Source organism: Lathamus discolor, chromosome 4, assembly GCF_037157495.1.
Source record: "Lathamus discolor isolate bLatDis1 chromosome 4, bLatDis1.hap1, whole genome shotgun sequence".
Classification (NCBI taxonomy): Eukaryota; Metazoa; Chordata; class Aves; order Psittaciformes; family Psittacidae; genus Lathamus; species Lathamus discolor.
This window is the reverse complement of record NC_088887.1, coordinates 35800582-35821298: the sequence shown is the minus strand read 5'-3', so window position 1 is coordinate 35821298 and position 20717 is coordinate 35800582. Positions and strand designations below refer to the sequence as shown.

The 20717-nt window shown below is 41.8% G+C and overlaps 2 protein-coding genes across 7 annotated transcripts in view; one reads left to right on the top strand and one right to left on the bottom strand.

Moving 5' to 3' along the window:
• HSF2BP (heat shock transcription factor 2 binding protein) overlaps nucleotides 1–13093 on the top strand; it is a 31076-nt gene extending 17983 nt beyond the window's left edge. For 3 of the 6 annotated variants that reach the window (XM_065675706.1, XM_065675705.1, XM_065675707.1), the window contains 2 exons: nucleotides 3741–3844; nucleotides 12420–13093. In XM_065675706.1, coding sequence (XP_065531778.1) covers nucleotides 3741–3844; nucleotides 12420–12628 — 313 coding nt within the window. In that variant the 3' untranslated portion in view covers nucleotides 12629–13093. Of the gene's footprint in view, nucleotides 1–788; nucleotides 851–3740; nucleotides 3845–4405; nucleotides 4464–12419 lie in introns of those variants that run through there. The other 3 variants (XM_065675708.1, XM_065675709.1, XM_065675710.1) reach the window with 3 other exon arrangements.
• RRP1B (ribosomal RNA processing 1B) overlaps nucleotides 1–20717 on the bottom strand; it is a 158547-nt gene that overhangs the window by 39980 nt on the left and 97850 nt on the right. The window lies entirely within an intron of this gene.

Genomic DNA, 20717 nt, shown 5'->3' with positions numbered 1-20717 from the left:
TTGATGTAGGGTTTGTTCAGCATTTGTAATTGTTAGGCAGTCAATAAACATTTACACAGTTGTTCAAAGCTATAATTAAATTATTAAGAATATTCAACTTGGCTTATGTAGCAGTTGAATGTAGCCAGTGAAATTATGTAATTTAGTACATCTTAGTACATTTTGTGTACTAATCCCGTGTATTAAGTAGAGGAGAAGGGGCTTTAGCTTTAGCTGTGCTTTTAGTTCTAGGTTTTAAAGAATGCATTGACAGATAAAGTAGTACACGAAGTTAATTAAATTTGTCTTGTCTAAATAAGAAGACTATGAAGTACATAATTAAAAAGCCTTCCACATCAAAAAAACCCAGAAAGTATTGTTTATCCCATAATTATGTGTGTCACGCTTGCTTCAGTAAGCACTTTCGCAATAAGTCTTGCAAAAAATACTTACCAGAATGTGCAAGTACTAGAGGTGAAGGTGGTGTAAAGGGCCTGAAAATGCTTCTATGTTGTGCTCAGGTGAGAGTGCTTAATTAGCAGTGATACGCTACTACATTGGCTTATGGGGTGGATTATGTCTTCCTTTGACACTCCAAAACTGCAGCAGTTCCTTAGATCACTGCCACCCGTCCCTTTTGTCTACACAAAGAAAAGAAGTGAAATAAAAATGTAGCAGTATCATTTTATGTCACTTTATGTCTAACTGCCAATGTCAAACAGATTAAGGATGAAAGACACTGTCAAGAAACAATGCTTTCCATTATGAGATACCGTTTAACTGATCATTTTCATCCTGGCTGATTATAGGCAGTTATGACTACGCGCCTTCGTCAGGGCTTGGCTTCTGGAAGTCAAGTAGAGCTACAGGGGCTGTATGAAAAGCAGAGTATGGGCTTTACAAGCTGCAGTTTCAGTTCCACAGCACCCCTCACTGCTTGTCTGTGGCCATTGATGCAGTAGATTTAATAATCTGGTTTTGCTCTTACTGCTTAAGAGCCTAGGTGATCAAACTCACAGTGATGCAGCACACAGTGTAAGTTACGCCTCTTACAACTCAGCTTATCCTGCAATGAGTTACTTTCTTTCCTGCTTTCTGAAGGTATGTGCATGGAGAATGTCTGAAAGTCTGCTGGTGGCATAGAAGCTTAAGCTTGAGAAGTTCAGATTCAGGTTTGAGAATGGGGTGTGAGGTGTGAAGTCTACTCAGAATAACATTATTTCCCTTTTGTTTGGAAATGGTGACATGCAGGTTTATCACAGTCATGAGAGATAGCAACAGCCAAGCTGGCCCCAGCACAGAGAACATTCTAGCCCATTCTTGTTCCTCTGTAATTGTTTTGTATGCGACCCGGTGCCCTGCTGTGAGTGGGTATGATGACATGTTACATCAATGTTACAGAAGTCTTGCTCATTCGTCTGTGCTTTTCATTGTCCAGAAGATTGACTTGTGTGTTATCATCTTTGAAAAGAGATAAGATAAAAAGTCGTAGTGTCCATCATAACACATCATGAAGTGCATTAATGCACTGTCCCCCCAACTAAACTGCAGAGCTGTAAAGATGATCTGTGTGAAAGGCAGGACAGGAGGACATGGCTAAAAAGGTGGAAGAGTTTCAAAGACAACTTCTGACTCCAGAGTATGGCTCTTTTGGGGGGGAACATCAGGGGCCTCTTGTCTTGAAGTTCATAGTATAGCAGTGATCTGATTTGGAAAGAAGCTGAGCTTTAGTTTGTCTTATTAATGCCGGCGGGGATTTTTGTCTTGATGCTTTCTGCTTTTGAGTATTGGGTCCTATTCCTACTGAAAGTTAGAGGGAAATAATTTGCGTTAAGCCCACTGATACTGTGCTTATCTGGAAAAGGTTTTATCCACCAAAACAATAAAAACCATGTGGAAAATGGTGTAACAACATCAAGATGAAATGTTTGAAAACAGCATTTGGTTTAGTGGAAACTGCAGAAGATTTAACAAAATGCTTTGCATCAAGTATTTGCAATTGTTCTGTATAGCTCTGGAAAGGAGACTCATTTTGAGCCCCAAGTTACTGTACTTGTCTGACAGTCAAAGCAGGTAAATGAGTAAATGTAAATTTTTAGCCAGGCGCTTTATCTGCGTAAAGAGGCAAAGCTGCCATTTCTGTATGCAACTTTCTGTAGCTTACAACATTTCCTCAGCTCTGTTGTGGCTAAGGCTGAGGGCTACCAGTAGCCAAGCCCCCTTTCTATGACAGGAAGTAGGAGCAGCTGTGGGAGAAGCCAGTGGGATAGGCAGGCTAGAGCAGTCCTTGTATACTGCAGAGCCTTCTCCAGCCTACCTTGTTTTCTGTCTGTGGAAAAGTTGAGACTTTGGTTTAATTTGTAATCAGTGATATATGCAGCCCCAAAATGACTGATGAAATTCTTACTTTAGGAGGCTGACAAATTAGGAAGTCCTGCGTTTAGAAGCTTTCAAAAATGTGGCCTAAGTGAACATACACTTACTATGTGTATTTTTATTTTGTCATTTACACACTGACGTGCAAGGGGCAGTCTTGGTTTTGCTTCGTCAGACATGTCAGCTTAGGTTTTTTTCAATGTTCAATTAAGGAAATGTTTCCTAGCTGCCAAGCCACAGATCTTCTCTGTTACCGGGAAGACAGGATATGGGTTCTGTCCTTCAACATCAGTGACCACGATAAATGACGAAAAGAAATCACCTTCTGGGGAAAAAAAATACGGCTCTGATTGGGCCCAAATGTTATTTGGAAAATAGTTTTGAAGAGGTGTAGGTGAGAGTGCCATCTGGCCTTGTGTTATCCTTATGTTGATCTGTGCTAAGACAAGAGAACAGTTTACAGCCAAATTCAATTCCAGTGTTTCTGACTTAAAAAAAAGAGATTAAAACCATCCCGTTGTACATTGAACGTAATCAGTTTGGATTCCTGAAGGCAGAGTAAATAGGAAAGTTGGTGATGACCTTTTAAAAGACCAGCAGTTGTTTATTTCACAGCAGGGTCTCACTTGATGACCCATTGTGCCCATTGCAGAAGGGCTTAAGAGGGTGTGCTAAGCTGAGCTGGGTCTACCTTCTTTCTTCTTCGGGCCTGTTCCCTTCTTCCAGGTGCTTCTGTAGGCATAGTAACTACTTCTGTCAGTGGAGAGAGACTACATTTGTGGTTGCTGTATGCTGGCTATGTAGTACATCTGCTCCCATTTGCAGGAGGAGCAGGAAGATACATGAAAGAGGATGGCATAAGCTATGTGTCTGCATTTCAGCTGACTGGAGGGTCAACGTACAGAAAGGCCAGAGTTGCACAACCAATGGAGCAGAGACTTCCTTTGACGTTTCTCATACTCAGTATACAGTCTTGCTTTCTGTGTTTCCTAGTTGCCCTTTCATTTGTCAAGGCAAACAGCTTATTTGAGATGATGTCTGCTCAGTGGGGATCATTGCCACAAAAGCTCTATTGTATAGGTTGTGTGGTCATGTGAAGCCAAATTCCTGGTTTTGCACATCTCATAATGAATCTTACAGAGTTTGACAAGACTTTCGTACTCACTCATTGGATACTTTTCCATGAGTTTGAAATATGTTACTTAACAGTATAAACAAGGTTTTGCACAACATTGCTTATATATATATTTGAGATTTGTCTCTCTTATCAAAACATAAATTACTAGAATAGGCTTTTGCATCAGTACATGCTTGGCATAAATAGCAAAAGATGCTAAAACATAAAGAAATTAAAGGACATGACATCTTTTTTCTTTCAATTCTAGGCTAATGCTAATGTCACTTTACAACGTGAGTATCAACTTGAAAGGCTTGAAGTACATCAGTGAAAGTCCAGGTTTTATTCCTTTGCTTTGGTGGCTATTGAATGGTAAGTTGCTCAAAGAGCTTTGTGAATTATGACTTATGCGATTGTAGACTGGCAATAGGTGTTGCAGAAGATGAAACAGAAGTTTGTATCTGTAACCTGATTACGTATAGCTTTTGTCAGATTAAAAGTAAACAAAAAGGGCAAATAGCTAGAAGGAGATGATGTGCATATCACACAACATTTTTGGCACTGTATATAATATTCCATTAATACAAAATTTATGAGTAGTAGAATTAGAAATATGAAATGGAGAAACTCGAAGTGGATTAAAGAAAGCCACCTGTATTTTTGCATACCAACTTCAAAATAAACTCTAAGGGGAAACTGTATATCAATTCACTGCCATTTAGCAAAAGAAAGTATAACTCTGCTCTAACACATTTTGGGGAAAGAAGCTGATCTTTGTAACTATGCTCCCACATGACAAAAGTGGCTCTTTTTACAGCTGAAGAGAGTCCTTGTGCTCTAATAGGATTTGGGCTTGCAGGGCTTGAGTACTATTCCCGGCTTTGGCCAGTGCAGAACTTCAGGGATGTCCGGGACTTCTGTTTCCACTCTCAGGTACATGAGTGACATCAAGGCTCTGCTCTTTTGGAGGCTTCGAATCCCTGTGTAGGAGCCAGCAGAGACTGACATTCCCCATGTACGCTGGACTTGGCTGGCAGCTGTGTGCACAGCTCGTAAGGGACAGTGAGGACTGCAGCAAGGACAGAGCCATGACATTGTCCTGCCTATGAATGGCTCCTAGAGCTGGTCTGTCTTGGCTTTCTTAAGGTTTTGTGGCTTGTCTGAGAGAAGATTTTAGTGTGCAGTTCATAGGACTGGGGCAGCTTGGTCATCCCCGCACCCTTTGCTGCTATGCAAAGCTTTTCTAAAATACAACTGGTAAATACAAACAGCAGCTGAAGTGAGAGAGGCTGTGTCTGCTTTTTCAAGGAATTAATTTGATATTGAAGTTTTGGAAAAGCTTTGGTTTGGGCTGGTAAACTGGAAGCTACTGACATTGCTCACAGTTCCCTCAACTATTTTACAGAAAATATAGGTACTTGTGCTTTTCATGAAATAATTTCTTGCTTTGCAGTGCCAAAGGCTCTCTTTTCTGAGATCTCAGAGGATTAAGTAACCCTTGTAAGACTGCTGGAAAACACCAGTTTTGTTCTTCTGGTATAGTTTGAGAAAAGTTGCATTCTGAGAGAACATTGAATAACGGTCCTTTGTTATGCTGTGCTCAGAAGTTTAACATGTTAGTCCAGATTCTCCTTTGTTTGGCTAGTATATATAAAAAGACAAATAAAGCAAAAATCCACCAAACCCTAAAATAAACCAAACAAAACCCCAAGCACTCTAAAACCCCCTAACCGTAAGTCCCAAGTGCGCCTTTCTAAATATTGCAATAAAACAAAGAAGCTAATTATTTGATGCAGTCTGGTCTTTCAAGAAGGCTCCTGGATTACATGAGAGGATCAGATGGGGCACAGTTATAATTAATTTGCAGCTGATAATAAAAGTAAGAAATGGGAAGGCTACTGTGTACTTTTGAAAGTGTTAATTGTGCATAGCTGGGTTGTAGAAGGAAGGACAGGCATGGCTAATTCCTTCACTTTTTGATAATAAAGTTCTCCAGTTACAGCAAAGGAGGAAGATTCTCAGATAAACTGCATCTGTTGGTTCAGATTTCTGACTTTGGAGGAAGTCTGCTTACTGTCAAGGGAGAGGGCTGACTAGCTTGTGTATCAGGTGAGAGCTCAGATCCAAGACTCAACCTTGTTCCAATAATTTTGTATGAGATCTCTGTAGTTTTCTCTACATATTATCTATTTCTAAATGTTTTAACTTGTAAAACTTATCAGCTTCCTTCCACTCCTGCTCCTCTTCTATTTCTGTAGCCACCATCTTCAGCTTCTGATAGCCGCGATTCAGCTTATAAACACCTGGAGCTGCTACAGCATAAGGTCTTAACAGTTCTATCCATGCAAGAGAATAGAGCACTACACTCTGCTGGCAGGGTATCCTGTATACGCTGCCTTCCTGCAGGAAGCTTCTTCAAAGAGTGTTTTGATTAAGGCTTATGAGATGATTCAGCTTTCCACAGTCCTGTAAGCTTTTATCAGCATTCCCACTAAGAAAGGCCCCAGAAATCATCCTCTGACTTTTATTTTCAGAGAATCATCCTGTTTGCTTTTCCATCGTCAGTCTACAAGCGTCTGTGACCTCAGTCTATACATCAAGGCCATTTTCCTCCCACTGGCTTGTATGCAGCTGATAAATCCTTCAGATTCCTTCTCTGGATTCCAGTCTCTGCTCGGTCTTGCCCTCTGAAAAAGAATGTCCTTCCCATTAAGTGAAGAGAGCAAACAATTACCTTTATTTTCTTTCTTCTCCTTTGTAGTATCTGAAGCAAAGAGGTGTTTGATTCAGGTTGTCTAGCAGGCTTTTTGAAGAGACAGGAATATGCCTTGACATTGAATACATGGATTGGAAGAGAAAGGAGGAAAAAAATCTAATGAAGATTTCTAGTGGAGTAAGAATGTTAACAGTAAACTGGGTTCATCTGTCCTACTGTCTTTGGAAAATTTGGATGAGCTGGTATGACTTCATACTTGCTCACAAGAATTCTTAATAGCTCTTTCTGCTGTAGGCTATATTGATAATAGGAGAAAAACAAATGTTTGACATATTTTTTGAAGGTAATGCAGATCTCTGTAGTTTTAGCACTTTATGAGGTGGGCTATTTTCTTTTTTTTTTTTTTTTCCCCCCCCTCCTTTTTTAAACACTGTCTACAAGATGGGCACCTTAATAAGCAACACTAATATTCTCAACTGACTTAGGTAGCTATTGTATTTTTGCATAGGTATCAGCTATGCCTACCTGTATCTTGCCAGGCTGGTCCCCGCAGAAAACACGTGAATGATGACTCAGACTTCTGTCCATGGAGCAGCTTGTGGGATCAGTAGAGTTCTCTTCTTGTGGAGCACCATTTGTTTGCAGAGCAGCTGTTCCCATCTTGCAGAAAATAGGCAGCTTTAGTTTTTTCCATCAGCTGCTGTCCCTGTGTTGATGTCTTGGCTAAGGGTTTTACATAACTTTCAGATTTAAAAAATCCTGTTCTCAGCAATAGAAAAGAGTTGTAAATTTTGGTTAGAAATTCACCTGAGTTTTCTCAGTTTTTTTTTTTTTTTTTTTGATGCCTTACATCTCCAGATGTAATAAGACTTCCATTCTGTAATTCCCAGAGAAGTAGACGGGGACTTTTTTCTGCCAAGGACCTTTTAAAGAATAAGACAGTCAGCTCAGGTAGTAATAACAAAGACTAGCTTTATGTTTTTAATTTTTCTCATACAGAACATCTACTAACAAATGGGTTTTGGAGAAAAAGGGTCTAGGCTCTTGTCTGCTTTTTGTGTTGGTTTTGGTTTCTGGTTTTTACTATTCTGTATCTTTATTTTGGTTTTCCCCCACTTTTCTATGAGTAAGGTCTGTGATGTTAAAAAAGACTGCTTTCCATGGATACATGAGAAAGTGTAGAATTCAGAGAGACTATGCCAGTGACATTTCACATCTATAGCTGGGAAACTGCTCCAGGTACTTCATTAACCAAAAGACAACAAGAGAAGTATGACTAATTTTAGATCTTGCCCTTCAGTTTCCTCCACCACAGTTCCATACGGAAATCTAACTTTGTTTATCCAAATTCTTTGCAAATGACGGTCTCTATTATAAATGCCTGTATGAAGCACATTCTCATTTTGCTAATGCTGCCTGCAACCTTCAATATTTGCTTTTCGTGACTAACCCTGAAGGTTTCTAATGCCTTGCTTTTCTTTCTGACTTGCTTATGGCAGTGAGAGGTTTTTAAACTCAGGTTATTTGCATGGCAGTGTGTTATTTAAACGATGTCTGTACAAACAGAACCTCCCTATTTATAAACTGATGTCTGTATTAAGACAAATTTTGGTTCGTAAATAAAAAACCTCAACCAGTCTTTCAAGTGCTCAGCAGCTTCATGCTCTGGAGACTATGAAACTAATCTTAAAAAGAGGATTGCCCTTCTTGCCCTTTAAGGCCACATCCATTTTCTTAAATGCAAAGATGTCAGCTCTGACGCACAAAATCCCTGAAGCAGAGTTAGCTGAGAGGCTGGAAGAGTGGCTGGGGGAAGTCTCGCTGGATGCTTGCCCTTTTCCATACTCCTTTCTAAGCAGCTGCTTGTACTTGCCCACATGGATCTCTGGCTGTGTACAGTGTGACTGTTCTTGCCATCTGAGCCGGAGCTTCTTGACTAGGTCCTTGCCGTACTTAGCAAGACTCGTGTAAACTGGTGCTCTTCTGTGAAGTAGAGTGTTTCTCCTTTTGTGAATGAGTGTAAGAAAACCTGAACTCTGGTAAATGCATCTGTTGCTGTAAAACATTAGATTTTTTTTCTTACATTCTTACCCATTCAGTAGCTACTGTGGGAATCCTCAAAAGCCCAAGCTAGGACTGATAGGAGCTGGATGATGTATCTAATAGCTCACCCACAAGCCCGCCTGCTGCAAAGCAATGTCTGTGCAAGCTCCTTTTCACTCACAACCCCTAAGTAGCAGTTGGGCAAATTGGGACCAAACTGCTGCTTTAGTCCAGACCCTGGCAGTCTCTCTCAAGGGTTTCCCAAATGAAAGTGTAACAAGCATAGATCTATAGGAGAGTGAGGAATTCTTGTTAGCTGAACCACTTGTGAGAGCAGCCACCTGGCCAGGTGAGAGGAGTCTGAAGCAAACCCAGCTGTTACACAGGAGCTGGGGCAAATGTGATGCAAAGAGAAAGGGTATTTGTGTCCATAGGAATTGCAGCGGCAAAGCTCTGTTTTCCTTTTGCCTTGTTGTTCTCCCTGCTCCTTCCCCATATAGCATCTTTAATGCAACACTTCTTGTCTCCTCAGACCTGTTAGCATTACAAAAATGTCTGGAAAACTCTCTGCTGCTGCAGATACTGGCTCAGCTCTGCCAGCTTTGGCAATGCAGAGAGATCTTACATGGGGTAAGCCATGGCCCTATCTGTGCTGAACATGCTGTGAACATAGGTAGTCTGACAAGCCCATAAAAAGGAAAAGGAGAGTGGAAGGTTGCCCCTTCATGCTAGAGTCTGACAGTAATTGAATTGAATGACCTTTATGACATTGGTGGGAAGCTTTTGGAATACTGCTTCTGTACATAAAATAGCTGTAAACAGGTTAGTGGTAATAAATCTTGCATTCAGGTGGCCAGGGAATGATATGGCCACGTGTAAATTGAGTTCACACAACTCAGAGCCAATTGTAGATAAGCTGTTTAGCATTGATGTAAGGCAATTACTTAAACCCTGCTGTAGGGAACAGTTCATCTGAGAGCATGGTGGTAATGACAGATGTGACTAAAATCTGTCCATGCTATCACTTGCTTTTGTCAGTGACTGAAAGTCAGTGACATCAAACCGTAGTGCTGGCAGCTAGCAGTACGTCAGCAAACTCCAGCAGTTTCAACACCTTGTTAAAATTGCATCAGCGTTTTATGGTGGTGGTAGGCTTATGCGATGCTTGCGATCACTGACTGAGGCAAGCAGCTCGATTTCTTCCCCTGTTCTCCAGAAATAATGATTAGGGTTTTGAAATTTTAGTTGAAGAGATGTGTGTGCTAGTTGTTGGGAGGATATGATGCAGTGATTTGATTACAGCTAAAGGATTTTTTTTGATCTTGCTCAAACAAAATGTTACTCAGCTAGTGTAGAAATGACTAAATCTGGAAGCTACTGAAATAAATATAATGCTGAATAATGAAGATTCCTCACGTGTCTTCTGAGTGTTCCTAAGACAGGGGTTTTAGCAAAAATCCCTAATGAGATTGGAGAGACAAGAGAAAGACTTCTAGGTTGTTGGGTTGGTTTTTTTAATCCTCTTAGGAAACATGATTATCCATAATAAGTAGTATTCTCAAAACCACATGTAATCCTAAGGGAGTATATTTTAAGGAATATGTATTTATTTAACTTGAAGCATCTCAGAATACATGCAGAACAATGGCAACCAGAGGTTAAATGCATATTAAGTCATCTTCTGCTGCTGGGTCATTTCCTTCCTTTGCTATATGCCTGAGTGCCTAATCTGTTCTTCATTTGAGTGACTCAAGCCTTTGAGCTGCCCTGGCTACTGCTGGAGATTCTTCCTAGAACCTCTTTGCTCTTACTGGAAAATGTTCTTGCTTGTCAAGCTGAAAATCGTTTCTTGGTCTCCTACCGATCCTAATTTTGTTAGCTCCCCTGCTAACACTTCTTCCCTGATCAATTCTTTACTTTCAACAGCCTTTAAACACTTGCTGATAATAGTAACAAAAATGCCTATAACTGTATTAATAACAAAGCACTTTTTATCCAGGGATTTAAAACATTGTGCATATAAAGCTTCCCAGCAGTAGTGCAAGTCATTAAAAGTATTAATGGCTTTATTTCATGGAGGAATAATCTCACACAGAGAAAGGTGGCAATGAACTACATAGATTTCACTCCCAGAATCTTGCTGCTTCTTACCTATTTGGGCTATGGTTTGTTGCTGCTATTTCAGGTCAATAAATGTAAAATAATGCTAAGTTCAGAGAAAGTGGGCAACCTTTGGCAGGCATGAAGACAAAAATGAAAGCAATGCGAGGATGAATTCAAGGCTTTTAGTCATATTTTGATTAGGTCAGAACAAATCTGAAATCCAAAACGTGCACCCAGGTGTTTTTTCAGAAGGATTCACTGAAGGGTTGCTGTCCAAGACATTGGACATAAAGCCTTGCCGTCTGTGAGGCTGAGTTGCAGCATTTCTCCGTGAATTATGACTTCTCAGAAAATGGCACTTGCAGGTACTGCTGGAGATGATGACGGAAAGAGACCCCTTAGAGCCTTTAGCCCAAGTGGCAACAGTCGCTGTACTATGGGTATAGCTGCTTCTGCAGCGTGTGCAGCACTAATCATTCGGGTTTTAAAATACTGATTTGAATGTCTAAACTTGTCTAGTATTCCAAATAGCTATAATTCTCATTGCACAGAAAATGCATGTTATTGTTTGGTTTTGGACAATTCCTGTGTCCTAAGACTATATCCCACTCTGCTAGTTTCCCAAGAGGAAGCAGAATTCCTTTCTTCAGAGGTTTGTGCTTCAAAGAGGGAAGAAGGTATGATAGAAAAGACCTACATCTGTCACTTGTCATGGAAAATGGAGGAAGAGAGAGTGAATGTCTGACTTGTGGGTGTAGCTCAGATGTCACAGCTCAGATGTCACAATCTTTAATATTGTACTTCAGCCATGTGCTACTGGGAATTGCTTAAAAATTCCCATCTCAACAGTTAGTTTCATGCCTAAAGCCATAGTTTTCTTCACTGTCCATGATATTCTGCTTTCTCTCCTCGGTGCTTTCAGCGTTTCTCCTTATGCTTTAATGAATAATTCTGCTCGGTCTTTTCTCAGGTCACCAGTGTTAGGTATTTAATAAGATAGGAAAGGAAAGAATTTGCCTCATCCCACCAAAGGCTTCCTTCAAACTCAGTGCAGTGTGGTTTATGGCGGCACTGCATTTATGTTCCTTCTGTGGGACTTTGGTCTCTGTGGTGATTTTGTGCACAAAGTGACCCAAATTAATTTTTCGCAACATTTCTGCACAAGGCTTTATCAAAAGCTTACTGGAGACTAGGTATGCTTATAACAAACACATTAAAAATGCATGGCACATGGGGCAAATTACTACTTCAGCCATAAAAATATATTACACATTTTCATTTGGAATATGCAGAATAGAGAAGTTCAAAACTGGGACTTTCTACCAGATGCTTTTGATTAAGCTATAAACAACTAAATGCAAATGGACTGTTGTGAGCAATTAAAATATAGTGCTCGTAATGTTTCAGTAATTAAAAATGCATCCTGTGTTCTTAACAGTAGAGTTATGTCTTCCTAGCTTAAGTCAGTCAAAGGTCTTCACTACATTTCTCTGATGCATTCCTAAGCAGCAGTGCTTAGCTTCAGTACCCCTTTGAATTTTGTGTAGATGGAGTTAAACACTTGGAAGGTTATACATGGCTACCAGAAAGTTTTAAAAAGATTAATATTTTATTGAGCTCTGAAGAAACCTGAAGGCTTGTAGAAAAAGAAATTAAAGAAAAGCCTGGTGATAGGCTGCAGATTTGATCAGTTGGTCTGTTTTTTAACTCTGAATAGTCATGGAACATAGCTTGTTCTGCTCTTAAATCAGATTGCATCCAACAGTACCTCTTGGCTACTGGCTGGATAAATCCAAGTTGATAAATTACCTGATTAGTAGCATTTCCAGCATTTGAGAAACAAGAGAAAGGTTCCTGGTTATCTCTCCCTCCCAAGCACTGCTGAGCACAAGCTGCTGAGAAGGGCGAAGACGTTGTTTTCAGTTTCCTTCTAGAGCCAGCCAGCACCGCATGGCAGCCGTGAATTATGAAACCTCAGTTATTCCCTGTCTGGTGGGTCATGATGAATGGCATTGTAGAGCTTTAATGCTAGTTTTCTGGACTCACTTCTAGTAAGCACTGGATTTTTTCTTCCCCCACTTTTAGACCCAGATACAGAAGTTTGTCTTCATGTGCTGCGGCTCCTCCAGTCTGTGATTCTGGAGCCAGAAGTGTTGGCCAAGTCAGCTTCTGAGATGCGTGATACTTTGCCATTTCAGCGTATCATTGCACTGTCGAAGAGCCGCAATGCAGATCTGCAAGCACTTGCAAAAGAACTACTTGAAGATCTTAAAATACTTGAGTATGAAGCATAGAAGAGCTCTATGACATCAACTGCTTACGTCTTTATTTTTATGCTGCAAGAGTTGTTGGAGGTGGGCTTGACTGAAAAAAAGCCTCTGTGTAAGTTCTTCTGACAAAATCCTGTTCAGAAATTAGGTAGCCCAACTAAAACAATATTTGGGAAAAAGTGGGGTTTACCTGCCCAAATACAATCTCTTAGAGATGGGACAGACTTAATTTCTTTGAGTAGGATTTTGCTGGTAACAGGTTTCTGAAATGATCCAGGTTATGTTATCTACTTGCTATATGTAGGGAGTAAAGTACTAATTTCTTTTATTGGTACTATATAGTTTATTGTAGTGGTAAGTAATCCTTTTGGTCCAACTTTGTTGCTTTTTCACAACTCATCTGTGTCAGAATGCATCCCAAGTTCCAGTTTTATTGTTGTTATTTCTCACCTTCTCTATTTAATAAAAGAAAAATTCTGTAGCATGAAATAGATTCTGCTTTCAAAATTCACATTCAGATTCACTCTAACTGTAAGTTGACCCAGTCTGTGGCTGCCAGGCATAACAGAAATTGAGCCATTGTTTTTCCAAAAGCCCTGAAAAAAGGAAATGAATTACTGGTCTATGGTACCTGGTTGTGTGCTGAAGAGGCTAAAATGAACTGCTGCTTTGTCAAGAGGAGCACCGCATTCCCTCATAACTGTTGTGTTTGTTAGAACTTCTGCAGTACAGCTTGTTTACCTCGGTGGGAAATGCAAACATTTGTGTGTTTAGTATTGGTAGAATTTACACATATTTTTTGGAAAAAAAAATAGCATCCATTCCTGTGATGACAGAAACCCAGCTGTCTGGGTAATGCTGTTCAATGGAATGGCATATGAGAAATGCAATGCTGTGGTAGCAGCTTTTTCCATACTAAAGTTCCTGTACTTTAGCTGTGAACCCTCAGCTATGAATTTTGTATTAACAAAATACAATGTGGATTTCTAATCCAAATGTATAGAAAACATTTTTCTATAGATTTAGATGTGATATTAGGAAGACATTTTTTACTATGTGGCTAATGAGGCACTGGCACAGGTTGCCCAGAGAAGTTGTGGTTGCCTGATCCCTGGCAGTGTTCAAGACCAGGTTGGATGGGGCTTTGAGCAGCCTGGTCTAGTGGAAGGTGTCCCTGCCCATGGTATGGGGGTTGGAACTGGATGATATTTAAGGTTCCTTCCAACCCAAACCATTCTGTTTTTCTAAAATATGAAGTAAACATTGTAGGATTTAAATATTATGATTGGCAGACAGTTTCAGACAAGATCATTGTAAAATATGTAAGTTAAGGTATAGGTCATCTCCCATTACGCTGTTTGCAGGATGATGAATGTTCAGAGTTCGAAGTGTAATAAATCACTTACAATAACTGCCTCAAATGCTACAGATGGTAGCAGTCTGATTTGGGGCTGTCTGAAATGAAGACTAAGATACAGATCTCACATACATGAAAGGGTTGCACGGCATTCCGCTTTGTTTGGTTGAATACATCGAATTTACCAAGTGCAGATTTTTGGAAGCATTTAAGTCTTCTTTAAAGCACGCTTTTTTTGGGTTTGTTTTCTTATCTTACTCTCCTAGTTAAACCTCCTAGAGTTTAATCCTAAAGTGATCAAAATGATAATCAGTAATTTCCTGGAATATCAACTTGTGAAAGCATTCAATTTTGAGAAAGACTAAAGGGCATTCACTTTCCATTTGTTTGGTATCTGCCCATGAAGGTCTTCCATCAAACTTTTGGAAGCCAGTAAATAACAGAAAAAGAAAGTAATTCTGTGTGCAGAAGAGCTGATAAAGCCTCGTGTCCTGTGGATTTGAGTCTTCTTCCTCTGTCAACTTTGCTGCGAGCTGACTGATAGATTCAATGTTATGAGAGAGACTGGCAATGCAATTGCACCTCCTTTCCATATGAAATTGGGAAACAAATGCTCAGGACTGTTCATGTTAATTGTGTGTCCACTGGCATGGTTAGCACTTAAAAGCCATGCTAAATAGGTGATTTGAGATGCTACAGTTTTTCCAGAGCAAGCTGCTTATATCTGATAAGCCTTTGAATGTCTTCCAGATGACTTTAGTTTCAGGTGTAGTTCAGCAGGACTTTTTTCTTCAGAATCATATTCAGAGTCAAGCCATCAATGTTCCACTGACCTTGAGAAAGTCTTTTTTTTATGTACCAAGCGTTTCATTATGCGAGACTGATAAATTAGAAGAAGTCACCTCATCTATGAAACACAGGGTACCTTCAAAAATATCAGAAGCATCAGAAAGAACCTGTGACAAACAGGTCTCTAGCAAAGTCTGTATGTTTTCCCTAAATTTACTTTGGCTAGGTGTCTGAAATTAATGCTAAAGCTTTAATTCTTTATTTGAGTTATGGAAAAGAAAAAGGCAACATATGAGGAGAATTTGTTGTCAGGGGAAGCAAATTCATAATACTTCTTGGGTTGGGGAAAGAAAAAAAGGGTCAGTTGAGTCAAGCTGTGCTGAAGGCAAATGGGTAAAAGCCAGTGATAAGCCTGATCCCTTACATTACCAAGTGTTTGAAATTTCATAAAGGTTCCTCATACTTAAATAGTAAAATATATTCGACATTCCTAGTTGCAGATTGTATATGAGCTGTTATTTCCTTTTGCTGTTTTTCAGGTTCCTTTATTCCCCAGTCATCCGTTTGATGGAGCCGGGGACCAGCTCCCTCCTGCTCCTCTGCAGGTCTAGGGCTATGTTGCGACTGGCTGAACCTTTTTGCTGTGGGAATGAAGCCTGCAGCTTTCCATACAGGCAGCCCCAAGGAAGCTGTGGCTGCTCCGTCCCTGGCAGTGTTCAAGGCCAGGCTGGATGGGGCCTTGGGTGATATGGTCTAGTGGAAGGTGTCCCTGCCCATGTCAGGGAGTTGGAACTGGGTGGTCTTTAAGGTCCTTTCCAACCCAAACCATTCTGTGATTCTGTGATCTGCTATATCCCATGAATACAGTTGGATATGTCATGGTGGAATTCTTCCAGACCTTGGCATCTGTCATAAACTAATGGTGTGTACTCTCCAATCAGTGGTATCAGTGCCTTCTCTGTTGTGCCATTGGCTGTAGAGAAAGGTCCAGCTATTTGCTGAGAGAAGGTGCCAACTCTTTAGTTTAGATGGCTAAAACTGGGTGAGATGCATCCTTCCTTTTGGTGTCTATTTTGCAGTAATAGATAAAGAGCTAGTTTTCAGGTTGCCCTACTGTTCACAGACAGGGGTTTGGAATCTTGTTTGTTGATGAGCTTGAGAAATCCCTGTTTGGGGGAGAAGAGCATTTAAACTCTTAATTTGTCTTAATGTGGCTAGTGCCAGAAATGAGGCTAAGTAACTGTGGATCCCCTTTGGGTCTCCCTCTTCTCTGAAACACATGTGGGTTTTGACAGTTTATGAATGGAAGAAAGTCTTTAAATAGCAAGTGGTGCTCCAAAAACTTAGAGCCTGTCAAAGCTGCGCTTACAAAGTTGGGCAATGGGTGGTATACAGAACACAATGTGACACTCTAAGGTGCTCCGGCAGTTGAAAACTGGTTAACGTACACGTTATAAATCTCTGGGTTTACTTTGCTGTGAAGTTTTGCTTCAGACTGAAACTGTGGGCCATTAGGAAGTTCTACTGGTTAAAGATCAAGTGTGCAGACTGTGCTTTGGGAAACACCAGCTTTAGAATGTTGCTTTTTCTCGATCCTGTTGAAAAGTGTGGGATTCTTCTGTGTAGTAGTTGATTAACTGCATTACTAGCTTGCAGGAGAAGAGGCAGTTCACACAGCCAAAGCACTAGTTCCACTAGCTGCGTTCAACGTATGGAGTTAGTCCACTGTTGCCATTTCCTCTGTTGCACAATCTCAGAGTTTCAACGAAGATGTGAGTTTGGTGTTGGCTTTGAGATTATCAGAGTTACTGCAGACTTATACCCATACAACTCAAAGCAAGATTTGGTTCTTATGACAAGCTGTCTCAAAAGATTAGAAGTCTCTTTTAAAGATCCTCTGAAGAAAGTATCTGTTTACTTCCCAGTATCAGGGGCACAATTAAGATCAAACTTTACTCCTTTCAGCTTTACGTACTGTGTACAGAGCCACTGAAATGACGTCAGTTTGCTGATGCTTCTGGGAAATAACCAGCTTTTCATATTTGATGCTGATGATTAATTAGAGGCAAAGGGAAAATTAAGGAGGATCCCCCCCAATGTATTTCCTGTAACTTAAGTTTAGCTTTGTAGTGGACTCCCCCACCAGTTTTCCGTGTGGTTACCTTAGGCTGGTCTTTGGCCTGGACTGTGACCTAGCCAAAAAGAAACTGGAAAACCTGAATAGAAGAAAGTAAGACCCAGTCTGAATGATGTGTTTGTACCACAGGCTGAGTGGCAGGCATGGCAGCATGAGTGGTCTGGTGTCTCTGGAGTGGACTGTGAGATCTTGGATGAGAGGAGCAACCAGGTGCCTGGTTCCTGAGGGAAGCTGGTGTTGGTCGCATGCTGATGCTGGTTCACTCCCAGGAGCTCATGACAAAGGTGGTGAACTTAAAGGTCAGGACACATCATCCCATTGTGGTTATTTAAGAGAGGGAAGTGAGTAAGAATGGGAAAGGGTGATGATTTGGTCATACGGCCACAGGTGAACTTCCAGATGATTCCATTTCAGCTGGTTGCACCAGTCATTTAGCTGCTCCTTTGGGATAACATTTGCACTTGTGATATGCGCTGATTAGCACAAATTGGACTTCAGAATTGATAAGACTTTACGAGTCTTGCAAATGTTGCATGATTCACCTCCTCTGCTGCTTCCAGTCCTGCAAGGATGCTGGAGATGAGGAAAAGGGGTTTTATTGGGGAATAAGGAGCCTCTGCTTCCTCTGTTATCCCTGCCAGTGCATGCCCAACGATGTTAAGGGATAAGCAAAGCATGGCTGCTTCTCCCTTTCTTAGCATCTAATTTGCAGCTGCATGTGGCCATGTCTGTGTTGTTCTGTAGGTGATTTTCCTGATTCGTATGCAGGAGCCTTTGCAACTGCTAGTTGCTCCTTGTATATGTGACTTGCAAGTTACAGCTGATAAAAAGTCATCAGAAAGCTCGAGCTCATACAGATTTTAACTTCCCCAGTGCTTTATGATGACCTTTACAACCTGTAACTTGCTCCGTCAGACACCTCTAAAAGACTTTGACCGAATTACAGTTCTGCATGTAATTTATAGGACTATAATTTTTACTGTGGGTGCGACGGCAGTTAAAACATTTCTGATGCCAGGTGCTCAGTCTTCTTGAATGCATATGCATTTTCTGTGCTGTTGGGCTGCTGCTGGGAAAGGCAGCAGTCACTGAGGGCAAGGCTGGTGTGGTGTGGGCCTCAGAAAGGGCTGGGAAGCAGAATGTTGTGTGACCAGGGTGGTTCTGCCAGGTAGACGGGGAAGGATAGGTCTGACTGAGTTACATAAGTGGCTTTCATGCCACCGGGGTCTTGCTTTGCACTGGAGTAAGAAATGGGTTGGGCAAGTGAGTTGTTAGAAGCTCTCCGTAGAGAGATAAATGCCTCCTCCTGTAGCTGTATCACCGCTGGGGTCAAACTTAAGTCCAGCAGTCACACAGTTTTAGCATAAAGCAGAAAATGGTGAATGCAGGAAAATAAAGCCCGGTTCTTAGGTCTGTGTCCCTGCCTCCTGAGCAGGATCTGTGGTGTCCAGAATCAGATTCAAGGGCACCTTGGCTTAGCCATGGCATGTGTGAAAGCTGATCGGTGCAACCCACCCCTTGCTATTCCCAGCATACATACAGTTTTACCAGAGGACTTAGAGCTACAGTTCCTGGCATTTTTACAGCTGTTGTAGTGCTCGTTGGGTCCTTTGGTGCAACACAAGGATAGGTCTTCAGGACCTCTCTCTCCAGTCTGAGCGAGCTGGGGTTGTTCAGCCTGGAGAAGAGAAGGCTCCAGGGAGACCTTAGAGCAGCTTCCAGTGCCTAAAGGGGGCCTACAGGAAATCTGGAGAGAGTTTTTACAAGGGCATTGACTGGTAGGATGAGGGGTAATGGCTTTAAATGGAAAGAAGGTAGATTTAGATTAGATATTAGGAAGAAATTCTTTACTGTGAGAGTGGTGAGACACTGGCACAGGTTTCCCAGAGAAGTTGTGGGTCATTTCCCATCCCTGGAAGAGTTCAAGGCCAGGCTGGACAGGGCTTTGAGCAATTTGATCTGGTGGAAGGTGTCCCTGCCTGTAGCAAGGGTTTTGGAACTGAATGGTCTTTATGGTCCCTTCCAACCCAAACCAGTCTATGATTTTGTGATGCTATGGTAGGAGGGAGTGAAGTCTCTGAGGAGACAACCAGCAAGGCAGAGTGGCAAAGTGGTGTGGGGCAGACTTTTCTGGGATTTGAGCAGTTCTCCGGGCTCTTGCCCATTGGTGGGGCTGATATGTCTGCCCAGGTGGGGGTCAGCGGTGATGCTGAATGAATTTCCTGAGCTGCCTTACTTTGGGAAGACAGCTGAAAGCACCAGGGCCTTGTCTGTGCCAGAAAGTGGCACTAGCTTTATGTGGGGTGCCTTTTCCTAGTAACAAACCTGGGGCAAAGGACAGGGTGGCCAGCCTGAAGGGCAGGCAGACACTGTAGGCCTGAGCACTGGTGAGCAAAGGGATATCCTTGCCTGCCCTGGCAGAGCTTGCTGGCACTGGAGGTGTGCAGGCAGAGCTGCTTGCAGGGGAAACGGGACTTCTGGGGTGTCTGTGATGCATAATGGGCCCATAGTCACAACTGGTGCAGCAGACGGGCAGGTGGTTATCTCTGCTTTGCACGTGTAGGCTTGCCATAGTGCTCGCAAGATCCCCAGCATGCACGTACAGAAATGTGTGTGTTCTTGTGACTGCTTTCTTGATTTCACAGCTTGGCTGGGTGCAGTTGCATTTCAGAAAATGCAGTGGATGCTTCATCCTGTGACTGACACAAAGAGATGTAGAGCTCTTCGTGCACTCAGAAATTGTTCAGCAGCAAGAAGCTAATGATGGTGATTGCTGTTCTTCCCAAACATACCCTTTTTCTTCTTTTTATTGCAGTAACTGTTTATTCCTTTAGAGTGATTTTCGTGTACATCATTACTACCATGTTGCAGCAGAAGCTTAATCTCTTTGAACAAGAGTAGCTAAGTAGGAGTGAGTCACCCTCATTCCAGTAAGGAAGCCCCTTCAGGAAGCCTCTCTAGCAATGATGTCCTGCGCAGCCCGGATCCGCCGCAGAGCTGTTCAGCTTTAACAATGCTGACAGTGTGTAATACTGCCCCGGAAACCTTCAGAGATTGCTTGTCAGACACAGCCAGCATCTCCAGCGCCCAGGCAGCCAATCTAGCAGCAGACAGATCTTGGGTAAGGAAGCCAAGGGAAAGGAGGTACCGTCTTGGCTGTAAGTGGCAAGGGACCAAAAGGTGCTGGAGTTGTTTCATGAGCATAGATGGCAGCCTGGAACACAGTCAGAAAGAAAGGGACTGCCTCTGGGGATCTGAAAGTCAGCTGGAATGCTGAGCTGCTAAAAACAATAGTGCTGCTGTAAGTGGCCTAGTGAGAGGGGTGGCTTCAAGGGCACATTAAAGTATGAGAGCACTATGAAACTGATGCGGAACCTGCTACAGAGGCAGCAGCTTTTGAGCAATGTACTGAACCTGTGACAGAAAGCACTTGGTATCCCATAAGCCTTTTGTCCCGGGGTTGGTACGCAGTTTTCAGGACGGAAAAAGGGAGAAAGTGCATTTGCCATTAATTTTTAATGATAATGGAGTATTCTGCAGTGATAGGTAGTTTCTGCTATACAGGCTATCTACAGCAGGGGGTGGCCCACTGGCAACCTTCTCCCTGATAAGGCTGTTAACAAGAGGAGCATAGAGGAAATGTTTCTAAGCACTGCTATAATGCCGCAAAAAATGAAACATAACTACACAAACTGAGCATTTCCACTGAAGTGCTTTGCTGCTACTAAATTATGGTTTCTTAGACCTGCATTTGAGTTTCTCTGGGCACGAGAAGATTGTACAGCTTGTGCTCCTGCTGCCCAGGAGATACTTTCTCCATGGTTCCTGCT